We start from the raw sequence: 13,463 nt of genomic DNA, 5'->3' as shown, positions 1-13,463 counted from the left end.
CACTAAACATCTCTGTAAACTGTAGACAGTCAATTTTATTAATCAATTTATTAATAAATTTATGTCATACCAAACAAATATTTCTGCACTTGACCTTCCAAAGCTCTTCTAGAAAAAATAAAAAAACAAGTTGAAGTTGTATTTTATCTTATCCATTAGATGAATAAGGGAGAGAGGTGCTAGAATCTTTTCATTATGCTCCACGTATAGGAGCAGTGGTAAAGAAAATGTAAAGCTGAAAAGAATCCAGATTTCACACAACAGGCGGGTCTCGGGTGGTATTAAAGATAGTATCCTGTCGGGTAGCAAAGGAATGAGTTGGACACACAACCTCAAGTAGTACTAAAATGAAATTTTTAGTTATGCATCACAATATATTCCCCAAACAGCAGGCACACTTGCATTTAGGTGTCTTCAGAGCACCAGGGGTAAAAGAGAGCTTGCTGCTGTTAGACCCTCCAAACCTCATAGGCATGCAACCACGTCAGCTGTGTGCTCTACTGGCCTAGCAGGGAAGGACGGTGCAACCTGTGGGTGTGTAAGCTCATGCTAGCCTGGTTCCAGCCCACAAGAGGCAAGTTTTGCTTATGGCACCTTCGGAGACTTGCGCTATTTCCGCACTTCCTTCCGCTTGCATCCATCTCCTTAGTCTTGGCCCTTGTTCACCCTGTGTGTCACACTCCTTGAGAATTTATTTCTTCAGTTCCCTTATAAAGACTTCCTTGAGTCCACTTCCTTTCCCCATCACACTCATGGCAAGGGAGTCGTAGATCAGTGGTTGGAGTTACTACGTAGAGGAAAAAAATGACTGACACTACCCTTGAATCATTTTGCAGTTCAGTCAGGATGGTCCTTTGGTTGGAATAAAACAGTTAAAAGCTCCTCCTTCCTCCTCCCTCCTCTTTTCTCCTCCTCCCTGCTCCTCCCTCCCCTAAAGCCCCCCTCTCTTGCATTAGCCCTTTTACAGCCTTTAGACTTCTAATCTAATGGTCTTAGCGTAAGACATTAATAAAAGATCCAAGTCTAAAAACAAACGAACAAAAAATACATCACTTTAAAAAAAACTTTACAAAGAAAAAAAAAGCAACTTGTTTGGCTTAAAGCGTGGCTTATTACTGACAGATATCGACAGATAGACATATTCCTCTAAACAGATGTTGAATAATAAACATAGTGAGAGAGTCAGTGGGGTGGGGTGTGAGTCTCCATCTGCCCTGCTTTCACAGGGCTCCTTGGGAACTGGCAGCTCTGGGGGTTACCAGCTCAGCGTCTTCTACAGCAGACTGAATCCATGCTAGTCACGAGGGCATACACCACTCTGCTGCTGCCACTTCATCTTTTCGGGTCCAGCATCTCCCACCCCCAAGTGCAAGGGTTTATTTAAGGTTTTAAACCTCAGGCTTCTCATCCACAGCCCAAAGCTAAACCCCAGGCTTCTAGACAAGAGGACAGGGGTTTGACGTTTCCACTGTGGGGAGGACCTCTCCTCTCCGTGTGACAAGGATCTGGTCTGAGATGCTGACTGTCTTACCCCTTGCACCACCCTCCCCCTTGTGAAGGCTTGGACCCTTCAGCTGAGACCAGAGAGAGATGTGAAGTGTGAAAGAGGAGCAGCGGATCCTAGAGTGACTGAGAGGACCCCAGGCAATGCCATAAAATGGAGCAAGACTGTTATCTGGCAGGCTGAGACCAGCTCTAGGGAAAGAACAGCACAGGTGGTGTTCCTGACTCCAGATTTACTCTTGCAGAGGAAGGCAAACAGTCCGGAGCAAAGAACTGCGGATAGGAGGGTTGGGTACTTCATTCAGGACCTGGTGCCTTCTGGCTAAGACAGATCTTCTCTCAGGAAGCCTTAGTGGGTTCTGTGAACAACTTCCAAGCATCCACAATGCCTTTCTCCTCTATCACCACCCTACCTTCCCGCCTTCCTTTCCCTTTGCTGTGGGGTGTTAGGGACCCCCCAAATAGAAGGGCACCTATCAGTTTCTGCCCATCATTTCCCCCTCTTTTAAAAATTAAAGCTCTTTTTACTCAGGCCGGAATAGTAGTTAATGGTGCCCTAAATGATAGATAGCTCCTGGGGCAGGCACTTTCTCCAAAATAAAAGCACCAATCACCCTAACATCGTCTTCAAACACCAACATTAAATAATGGCTCTAAAACCCCCACCGATCCTAAGAGCCTTGTTGTCGCTTTTCTCAATAAGCCGGATGTGTCACTTCTCTAGGTTGCCAGGACCCAACCGCGCCCAACCTCCCAGCTCAGGTCTCAGACCTCTTTCCGTCAGGCTTTCTACTTCCCAGCCCCCAACCAGCCTCAGTCCACGGGCAGGTTCCTATCCTGGTAAGCACTCTGCAGATATGTCAAACAATGCAACCAAAGACACCCGAGAGATCCGGAAACGCCAGCAAAAGCGGGCAAACATTACTGGAGAGGAAGAGCGAGGTTTGGTCTAGGTGGCAGCGCCTGGAGCGCTACGACCGGCTGACACAAGCTCCACCTCACCCATCCATCCCAGGGCGCCGCGGTCCCCACCTCCATTACCCTACCTTCATTGCTGGGGCTGGCCAGAAGGGTCCGGAGCGCCGCAAACAAGAGGAGACACGTCCAGAGGGGACCCTTAAGAGGTGCAGAATAGCAGCCTGCCAGAGAGACAGGGATGCGGGGGATGTCGTCGCCGCCACCTCTGCCCTGGGTCCGTCGGCGTCCCGCACCGCGGGGCCCGGAGCCCCGCATCTTCTACTACCCTCTTTCCTCCTCTATATCCCGCGTGTCTCAGTCTAAGGTTCAGGCTTGGTGGGAGAAAAGAGAGAGATGCGGGACTCCTCCTCCTGGTGGGGTCCTGTGTCTTCTGGCGCTCGACCCCTCCAAATGCGGGAATCAAGGATCCAGGGAGACCACCGAAGTTTGCTTCTAGCTCCAGTCGCCCTCCCTTTCAGTTGAATGAGATAAATTAGGAGTTCTGATGACTAGTATAGTCCTGGGTGGTCAGAATCAAGGGTCTGCAGAGGGTCCCGAGTTCCGTTCCTTTGCCTCGTAAGACTTTTCTTTTTTTCTTGTTCTTTCTTTTAAAATTGTGATTTTTTTTTAAGTGCCACCAGGATTGGAGTGGTGCTCAAGGTTCCCTTTCAGTCTTCAGTACTGAAACGGGCGAGATTAAAAAAGACGACTCATCTTAAATCAAAATGATGCTTTCCGTATAAAGGAGCGGGGGAAATGCAAGCAGGGGTGCCTACGGATAAACGGGAGACTAGTAGAGCTAGCGTGGTGTGGCAAACAGCGAGGAGAGTGGAGCAAAGGCAGCGATCTAGCGACTGGAGAGGCCGGCAGAGGGAAGTCCAAACGTTGAGGGTTGAGCGCTGCCGGGGGCGGTGCGGCGAGCGGAGCAGGCTGGAGCGCGGACCCGGGAGCGGAGCTGAGCCCGGCGGCTCGAGCCGCTGAGGTTGCCGCTGCTCAGCGCGGAGGCGGAGTGCGCGGCGGCGGCCAGGGCGAGCTGCCTGGCGACTGCACCCGCGCGGCGCGCTCCTGCTGTGTCTGGAGCTCCGGCGTCTCCCCGAGCCGCCCGACTCTGCGCCTCCCACCTCCTCCCCCGCGTCCTCCCTCCCCCGCCCGCCCCGCGCTCCCCCCGCCCTCTGCTGCTCGAGGCCTCGCCAGTGACAAGCTACTGTAAGTGTGACTCGCTTAAACGAAGTCGCACACCCACAGAGGGAAGTAATCTGCAGGCTGCGGTGGTGAGTGTTGCCTAGCGGTCTCCGAGAAAGGCGCGTCTTCCTCCGGGGGTAATTAGGGCAAAGGATTCTCCCTAAGGTGCCCGCGAGGACCAGAGGTCCCTGAAGGAGGAAGGGAAGCCAGGTCCTCCTCGGTTGGAGGAGCAGCGGGTCCCCGAGTCTGGCACAGCGCCAGCTGCCCTTTGCAGACTGTGGCACCAGCAACCTTGTCGTCACATAACAGCGCATTCGCAGGCTCTGCTGATCCGTGGCTAGTTTCTTAAACACCCATATCCCTCACCGCCTTTGACCCTTTCCGTTCTTCTGGAATGAGATAATTACTCAACGTGTTCTTGAGAAGTGAACTGTAGACTATCTAAACTCAGCTACAGTGTGTAGGTTTGCAGTCCCAGGTAATCAAAGAATTTGACTGTTGGCATTTGTACTATGCTAGGTAATACATGAGAATTTATTTCGCTTTTTTTCACTGATAGGATGTTTTGTGATAGAATACTTTAGAAGTGAAATTACGTAATGAGAAAAATGCAGTTCATTTTAGTGAAATTAACACGGGTATAATAATGTCAGAGTTTTAATTTTTAAAATTATTTTAATTGCCCCTGGTCCATTACATTGAAAGGGTAACAAATAACTAGGGGAAAGGGCAGCATAAGAGCATCTTTTTTTTCCCCATGCCTCCCGTCTGTTGTGTTCTCTTACTTTAATATCCTCCTTCAATTTATTCATTCATTGTTTCAAAGAGAGACACCAGAAAGGCAATTTTAGGACGTTAGCATTCAATATCAGAAGACAAAGTTTTTCCCAAAAAACGTGTGATTTTAAAAGAAGACATCTCCTTCAATTCATGGCTGGGTTCGTGTTCACACCTACTGCAGCTGACTGTACACTAGTCTGACACACCTAGACTCTTGATGGCTTCACGATAGGTTTGTCACAATTGCTAGCTAATGACCATTGGGTTTTGTTGAGATGCTTGCCACAAAGGGGAAACGCCAGAGCAGCAGTGGTACACTATTTTAAAGAGGTGGAAGTTCCTCTTTGATTTTCCTTTTCCTGAATGTTTTGGCACTAGGGAGCTGAAAGCAGATTCATCGTATTGTAATGCGCTCCAAATGCATGAAGTAAATATAGAGGAACGGCAGTGAATCCCTCTTCCAGGTTGGCAAAAATCCTCACTGTGAGATGAAAAGTTAAAACTGATGTCTATTTGAAGTTCATTCAAAATGTGAGCTTTTTCCCCTACTTCTGTTCATAGCTGAGCTACTTTAGAATTTCTTTAAGGAATGGCAGCAAAAGAATCCAAAGCTTTTCAGTCCATGCTAAAGCTAATACAGGACCCTGGCATTTTAGTGGCCATTAAGCATGCGTTTACTGCTTTAGGCCTCAGTGTTCTCATTGATGAGATCAGGGATTTATGAAGAGGATCTCTAAGCTCCCACCTCCTCCTTATTCTTTACATTTGTGTGTGTGTGTGTGTTATCAGTCTAGAAGAGTAAATAATGTGTAACTATTTAATATAAACTATATAGACATCAAATTTATTCAGCCTAAAGTTTATATTCCTATATCACCAAATGATTAGAAAAACTTTCTGTATATGGTTAAATGAAATTTTAAATGTTTTTCTGAAATGTCTCCTGCTTCTCTGACTTAGAGTCTGTTACACCTTTCTATAGAAATCTCCTCATCAGACATTAAATGCCTTCACTAGACACTGCACTGCCTCTTAGTATTGAAAGAAAGCCAGGTATTCAGGTCTGAGGTTTTCCTGACAAGATAATGAGTTGGTTTGTTTCTTGGAAGGATCCACAGCTTATAATTTCTATCAATTAACACAATGTCAATATTTTTAAAAACCTTGTACTTTTGGCCATATGTTATTTTCTTGCCATGAAATTCATCTTAGAACACTTACACAAAACCAAGGCATTGAATACAAACTAGGCTTTTTTTTCTTTCCTGCCTACAACTTTGCATGACTAAATGTTAGGATGTTACATTGTTTTAGATGTTGTATCATCTTATTAGTCATAGAAATCATGTTTCAAGATGAAAAGATTTCTGATTTCTCCTATGACTAATAAGATGATACAACATCTAAAACAATGTAACATCCTTTACTATTTGTTTTAGTTATTTGTTTATTAATTTTTGTTTCGTCTGAGAAAATTATGTAAACAGGACATCTTGAGAGTTGAGTGCCCTTGTATTTTCAGTATTGTAGATATATTAAATGAGTTTAAAAGCTTGCATATATGTTTTCTACATTTTAGATAGAATAAAAGCAATCTTAACAACAGCATTATATCATTTACTAAAAACTTACTCTCTGTAAAGTACTATTTGATAATTTCACAAAAATCACTTCACCCATAGTATCAGTGGGTGTAAATATTAGCCCTATGTTAATGAGAAAATGAGGGAACCAGGTTAGGTAACATATCTGGTAGAACATTTGAATTTTAACACAAGTACTGGCTTTATAATGTAACAGGTGTAAAGAACAAATTTGCTTAAACGTATCTCAAAATTCCACAATAATGGGAATAGTCTGAGAAACCATTATACTTTTAAGATTGATTTAAAACAAAATGAAAAACAAAATTAAATAGCATAGTGAACAGAGGATGAATTAATAGGGAAATAAAGACACCAGATATATCAATAAGCACTTCTTGGAGATAAAAATCAACAATTGCAAAGATGTATAGTATAGCACTGTGTGTGTGTGTGTGTGTGTGTGTGTGTGTGTGTGTGTGTGTGTAGATACAGTGAAGATAATGGACCACCAGGATTAAAGAATATGGACAGATAACATTAGCACAGATAAATGACATAAAACTCATGTATAAACCATTATAGAAAACAACAATCTCCACATTCTTTTGATTTATATGACTTTTGTCATTCTTGTGTCATTCTTTTCAGAAGGAATTTAGTTAAAAGTAAGAGGGAAGCAAATCATCATAAAATGGTCTAAAGAAACCATAAATTGCAACAGTGGAGTTGTTTTCTAGGATTCATGATTTGTTGTGTGGTGATATTAATTATTTTGATCTGAAAGACAAATATTGACAGTATATTTAAATGACTGAGCCTTTAAAGTTCAGAGACACAATAATAGTACATTTTTTATATCCTGAATTTTTATTTAATGAATGTAATATTGAATGACTTATTCAATATTAATTTATCATTAAGATGTTTTCCCTAAACATCTAGATTCCATTCTCTCCACTAATGATCCACATTTCTAAGATTTAATGGCAAATTATATTTTATTTACAGGTTGTTGCTTATCATTTGGGGGTTTAAGCTAAAAGCCAGTGAATAATTGCGTATTAAAAAAATGCTAAACAGGGCTCAAGAGATGAGTTAGTTGTTCAAAAGCACTTTCTATTCTTCCAGAGAACATGAGTTTAGTTCTCAGAATCCATAGTGAGTAACTGATGCCCACTTTTGGTTGTGGGGCACCCATATGACCCATGTACACACTGGCACCCCACATCCATACATATATACATACATATATGCATCCACACATAATACAAAAAATTAAAAAGAAATAGGTAAAAAGAAATGAGTAAAGGTTCAGAAATATAATTTTTCTTTAACAAAAATGAAGATGTTTCAATAGTAATTTATTTTAATAGGCACGTATATTATAATCACTGAAAAACTGTCCCTTTTCTTTGAATTTTAAGAGCAAAGTAGTGTCCACAGTGTTGTTAAAGGAAGTCTGTAGTAAAAACGGAAACGATGCTCAAATAAACCGCAGAAAGCCCAACAGCCACAGTGGCTCATGCTGGTTTATTTCTTAATGATCTTCACACCAACATTCAAAGTTTGAGGAAATTGCAACACAGTGCAAGAAGAACAAGGCCGCTATAGTTTATGAGGAACCAAATTGACTTAGTAGGATGTTCTTTGGTGGCTGTGCTTGCCTCCAGCGTCTTGGAAAACTGGCCTCATGGAAAGAAGGGAACAGTGAAATAATAAGGACTCTTGAGGCTAAAGAAGTCGGAAAGCATCCTCAAAATGATGCTGTTATGAGACGTAAAATGCCATTCAATTCAGAGCAATATTCTGGACTATACATGCATGTAATATTACATAAAAAATAAACTATGATAAACCCCATAATCTCAGGACAGTGTATTAAGTTCAGTACTATGCTGACTTAAAACATAACTAATTAACTCACACAACATCACATTTTTATAACATAAGTAGTAGTTTGCTAGGAGCAAAAACTACTAGATTTTCTTCATGGTATAAGGAAAAATAGAGATCATTGTGAGCAGGTTTTGCAGCCATTGTTGACAGCCTGTGAAACAGGATTCTAGGTAAACTTCAGCAATGACGTCTCATGTACTTTGGTAGAATGCTAATTAGAAGCCTCATTGGTAACATGTTTTATTAATTTTACCATGTCTTTCTAATGTGGCTAATTAATTAAGCCCAGCAACTTTTAAATTTTTCAGCAAATTAGTTAAACTGGACTAAATATTAAAGCTGGGTGATCTTGATGAATATAAATAGATAACATTCTGGTGTACGATGAGAAGTAGTGAATGGTGACACAGGACAATTATCACAGAACTGCTTAAGTGTTCTGAAGTATGTTTGTCTACATAAAAAGATGGCTACTAATAGCAAATTTCAAAGGAATAACGAAGTGTAATCTATACTATAAATAAATAAGTCTATGCTGTGCTCACGCCAATATGTGAACAGTGAAGTAATTTTAATTTCTTCATTTTATATTTTCATGTTATGTATTTTCTACAATTCACATTTATCACACATGCAGTGATAAACTAACAGTAAAATAATAAAATGTCCAGCAAAGCAGTGTGCATTTCCACACTGAGCAGTCAGAGGTGGCAAAGGAAGGAAGTGGCAGATAAGAGAAAAAAAGATGGTGCCAGGGAGCATTCTTCTCCACAACCATCTCCGTTAGCTTCTCTCACCCATTCTGTGTACATGGAACAATCATATGTCTGATGCTAACATTTCTGTGATCTCCACAATATTTCTGAGTATTCCAAAATTACTTAGGGGGGCAGGCTTTGTCATGCACTTCATGTCTCAGTGAATTCTCTGAAAAACCCTCCAGCTAACTCAATTACTGAGAGCATTTAATCCAGGTTTGTGTTTTTTTTTTTAAGTGCTATGCGTTGCACTATAACATACGACTGATTTTTTTTCATTAATTATTTTCCTGGTATACTTTGTCCTGTGTATGTCCCTCCTTGAAGATCACTTTTAACTTTTTTCCCCAGGCAATAAAACTCTTACTTTTTCAGATAAACAGATTATTTCCAAAATCACCATATTAATGAAAAGTCCTTGAACAAAATCACTTATAGAGCCCCCACCCACAATATCCACAGTAACTATTATGATCTAACCCTTCCCTACTGTCTCCTTGTCTCCTGAGCTTCTTTAAACAACCATATTTACTTCGTGGTGCAATTTATAACATTTTAGAAGGGCAGATAAGCTCTAGCTGGAAGAGACAAATACTAACAAAAGAACATATGATTATCATGAAAATTTGCTATGGTTTGGAGTTGATGGTTTATAAAGGTGACTGATTCCACTAAAGAGTCCATAAGATACTTCTGGTGAGTTAAATTTAGCATCAGTTCTAACACCCTGAAGAAAAACATCCCTCAAAATTTACGCTAAACATGAAGCATAATCACAAACTGAAGGCATGATTTGGAGTTTACCAATAAAGCTTATTATTAGCTCTTAATGTGCTGATCTAACAAAAATTTGTAAAACACAAAAATACATCTGTACTTTCTTTTATTATATGTACATGTACATAATATGTCATTCTTCCTGAAAAAGATAAATTCAGGGGAAACTTTTCCTTTTCCTAAGCTTTAAAGAATATAATCAAACCAACCTTTATGCCAAAGAATCATTTCAAGATAGCAAACAATAATAAAAGATGTTTTGTAAAAGCCAATTTTTTCACATTTTTAAAGAAATAAAAGCATTTCCCATCTGACCCCATGGCTTCTGTAGGAAGCAGGCCTTGAATCTTACAGAGCATCTTTGTGAGGCTTCCTATGAGGGCAAATGAAATAGAAACTAAGAACACTCAGAATGGAGATGAGAGTCCACAACGCAAACATTTGCAGCATTGGAATTTTTCTTAAGATTTTATTTGTCAAAAATAATTTTAATTCAAATGAACATTTTGGTAAACATTTTCTTTTGACTTAATTATAGATTCAAAGGATGTTGCTAAGAAATGTGAAAAGGAAATCCCATGTATTATTTCTCAAATCTCACCAAATGTAACTTAATGCACATACACATGTATGTGTATAATTATACACACATATAATTATATTATATATAACATATATATTATAGTACAGAGCAACCTAAGAAATTGATGCCAACACAATTGATAAGGACAGTCAGATTTCACCAGTAATACATGAAATTATTTGTGAGCATGTGGAAATATTCATCAATTTTACTGTACTTGTATATTGAACAATCAACAGGCAAATCATATCACCAACCTGTCCCATCACTACAGCAAATATAAGTATTGGTCTGAATTCACAGAAGTCTATCTTTGACCCCCTAGTCAATGGAAATCACCTACCAATTCCTAACAATATTGCTTTACTTTTTCACGAGTGCTACATAAATGAAATGACACTGCCTCCTTCTGAGATTAACTTTTTGCAGTCAACATGATTTCCTTGCAGTTCATCCAAGCTGTTTGTATATTAATTGTCCATGCTCTTTTATTGTTGAACAGTGTCTCAGAGTCAAGACACAGTACTAATTCTTTAATCATTAACTCACCAAAGGACATTCAGGTGGTTTCAAGCTTTGGAATAACACAAATAAATTTGCTTTGAATTTCCATGTGCAAGTTCATATGTGAAAATATTCATATCGCTTGAGTTAAACTGTTTTGTTTTACAAGTTAGTTCTTAACATGTTTTTTAAATGACATTGACTTTAGCCACAACCATGTCTATACCAGTCCAATCCAGCAAAGTATTATTATCTGGGTATAATTATGAAGGTTAATGGGGAATATCAATATATTTCTCCATGGTGTGGGTCGCTAACCTAGCTTGTATGAGACCTGTTACATTTGTAGCAGAGAAAAAAATCTAGAGGGCATATATGTTAGAACACAGGAAAAACATCGGAAATGGATGTAACTTTTCAAATCTTCAGTGATAAGCTAATAAGATAAGTGATAGTAAAATTTAGAAATTATATAAATACATGAATAGAAAAATTCCATAATGGCATCTTTCTAATTGTTAGCTTGAAGTACACTAATATAAATTATTTTTAGAAACAAATATTTATTCAAATATTTGCTCATTTTTCTTCAAAATATATTCTTCAACTGTATTTTATATTTTTAAATAATTTTCTTCAGACTCATAATACATATATTCTTTTATTTGAATGAGTAACTTATATCACTTGATACTGAATTGACATTTCAAAGGCTGAGTTCAAATACATTTGTGGAGATATTTTTGAGTTCATTCAAGCTGAGCAGTACTTCTTATCTTTTGAAATGTCAGGTGACTGATCTGAGGAAAATGGAAAAAGATCTCCTGTTACACATGATCACTTATTGTGGTAATATGGTTATGACTTAGTCTTCAAAGATCATGGGGAGGTTAGAATGTATATATTTGTATGAGAAGAATTTCTTGTTTTTCTTAAAAAAGGAAAACACTAGACAAAAGTCAGCTATATTGATTATTTTATTTCATTGTATACATGTGAATTCTCACTTTTATATCTTTCTATTTTGGTTTAAGATAGTTAAAATGATAATTCAATAACACTATTATACATACTAAAAGCATAGAGTGTATGATCTAGATAAAATATTTTAGTATGATTTCTGGAATATAAGTGTAGCATAAAATATTAATAATGACGAAAATAAAATACAGACATGGTCTTTACCCCAGATGATATTGATAAAGTACTGTGTAGATAGAAACTGCACTTTCATTTCCTGGCCAGCCAGACCCAAATAATTAAACAGAAATGGTATTAATAACGACACTGCTTGACCAATGACTCAGGCGTATTCTTAGTTAGCTCTTACATCTTATATTAACCCAATTCTATTAGTCTACATATTGCCATGTGACCATGGCATTACCTCATTTTCTACATGTCTTATATCTTCCATGGCTGGCTAGCATCTGTTTGACTCTGCTTATTCTCTAAATATGCATACATCTGTTTGGATTTCCTGCCTGGCATTACTCTGCTAAGCCATTAACCGAAACAACTTTACTCATCAAGCAATAAAATCAATACATATACAGAAGGACATGCCACATCATGGTCTTTTTCATATCTAATTTAAAAAGAAGGTTTTAACTTTAATATAGTAAATAAAATATACAAAACAGTTATCAAGCAATAATATAGTTAAAATATTTAGTCCATTTACATTTGACAAATTCAGGAAAACACTTTATCATCTATCCTATTATTGTGAGTCTAAAATTTTATATCTAATCTATCTTTTATCATAATAAGGAAAACTATAACTATCTACTCTCTCTCTATTTCTCTGTTCATATTTCCCACCTGGCTTTGCTCTGCTAGGCCACTGGTCAAAACAACTTTATTCATTAACCAATGGTAATAAAATATATTCACAGCACTCAGAGGGAAATCTCACATCAGTCACCTAACTTTATGTTCTTTCTGCCTTTCTCTTTATCTCTTTCTAATGAAACGCAATACTAAGAAATAAAAATAAAAAACAAAACATTCAAGAAAAAACTGGATATAAAATTAAAAATAATAATAAATAAACAAAAGTCTAATGGGGATAAGAAAGCCAAAACCAAACAGAAATACCAGAAAAATACTACTGAGTACAGTGTGTTGGCCAAATATTCCTATGTATCAGGCATACCCAAAACTGGGCTTGATATACCCAGAGGCACTCCATTGGAGAAAGCAGCTTTTTCTCTTGCTAGCAGGTAACAGTTGAAGAAAACTTCTTGGCTAGATTTGGGACCTTCTGTCCACTTTACTCTTTTAGTTCTGGACCTTACCTTGCTTTAATCTGTGCATGTCCTATGGGTGCTGCCACAGTCTCCATGAATTTATGTGTTAATCAGTCTTGTAGTATCTAAAAGACTTTGTTTCTTTGGTGACATCCATAATGTCTGGGTTCTACAAACTTTCTGCCTCCTCTTCTGCAGAGATCCCTGAGTTTGGTTATCAGGGGATTTGATAAAGATAACCCTTTATCACAGAATGCTCCAAATTATCTTACTCTCTGTATATTGTCCAGTTCTGGTACTCTAGGTCAGTTCCCCTAGACTAGAGGAAGAAGTGTCTCTCATGAGGACTGAACAAGGCATTCATCTATGGTTATTGCCATTGGGAGTCATTTTTTTTCCTTAGCAGAAATATTTGTATTAGGTTTTTCTTTAGGCACAAGACCTTTTGAATCTCAGAGTTTTGACTCTTTTATCAGTTACAGGTATCAGTTTAATTGTGAAGCTTATGAAGTTTGTGGTGTCCCTATTGCCCTTTCGGCCAATATGTAATTTATATTTGGCACTGGAGGTTTTACTCAACAACATAAAGTGTTAATTGAGGCCTATATCACTTGTTATTTATGACTCGATTTAGATCATTTCTATATATGTATATGTTTTGCGAAGCTTCTACAGTAATAGGTTC

The 13,463-nt window shown here is 38.7% G+C and overlaps 1 protein-coding gene across 12 annotated transcripts in view; it reads right to left on the bottom strand.

Annotated features, from left to right (window-relative positions):
* Window positions 1–3,036, bottom strand: part of Epha5 (EPH receptor A5) — a 278,396-nt gene extending 275,360 nt beyond the window's left edge. For 11 of the 12 annotated variants that reach the window (XM_075942754.1, XM_075942756.1, XM_075942755.1 and 8 more), the window contains exon 1: window positions 2,550–2,886. In XM_075942754.1, coding sequence (XP_075798869.1) covers window positions 2,550–2,736 — 187 coding nt within the window. In that variant the 5' untranslated portion in view covers window positions 2,737–2,886. Of the gene's footprint in view, window positions 1–2,549 lie in introns of all 12 variants that reach the window. The other variant, XM_075942761.1, reaches the window with a different exon arrangement.
* Window positions 3,037–13,463: the final 10,427 nt, after the last annotated feature.

This window comes from Microtus pennsylvanicus, chromosome 12, assembly GCF_037038515.1.
Source record: "Microtus pennsylvanicus isolate mMicPen1 chromosome 12, mMicPen1.hap1, whole genome shotgun sequence".
Lineage (NCBI taxonomy): Eukaryota > Metazoa > Chordata > Mammalia > Rodentia > Cricetidae > Microtus > Microtus pennsylvanicus.
Note: the sequence above shows the minus strand (reverse complement) of the source record. Positions and strands in the feature narration are given on the sequence as shown.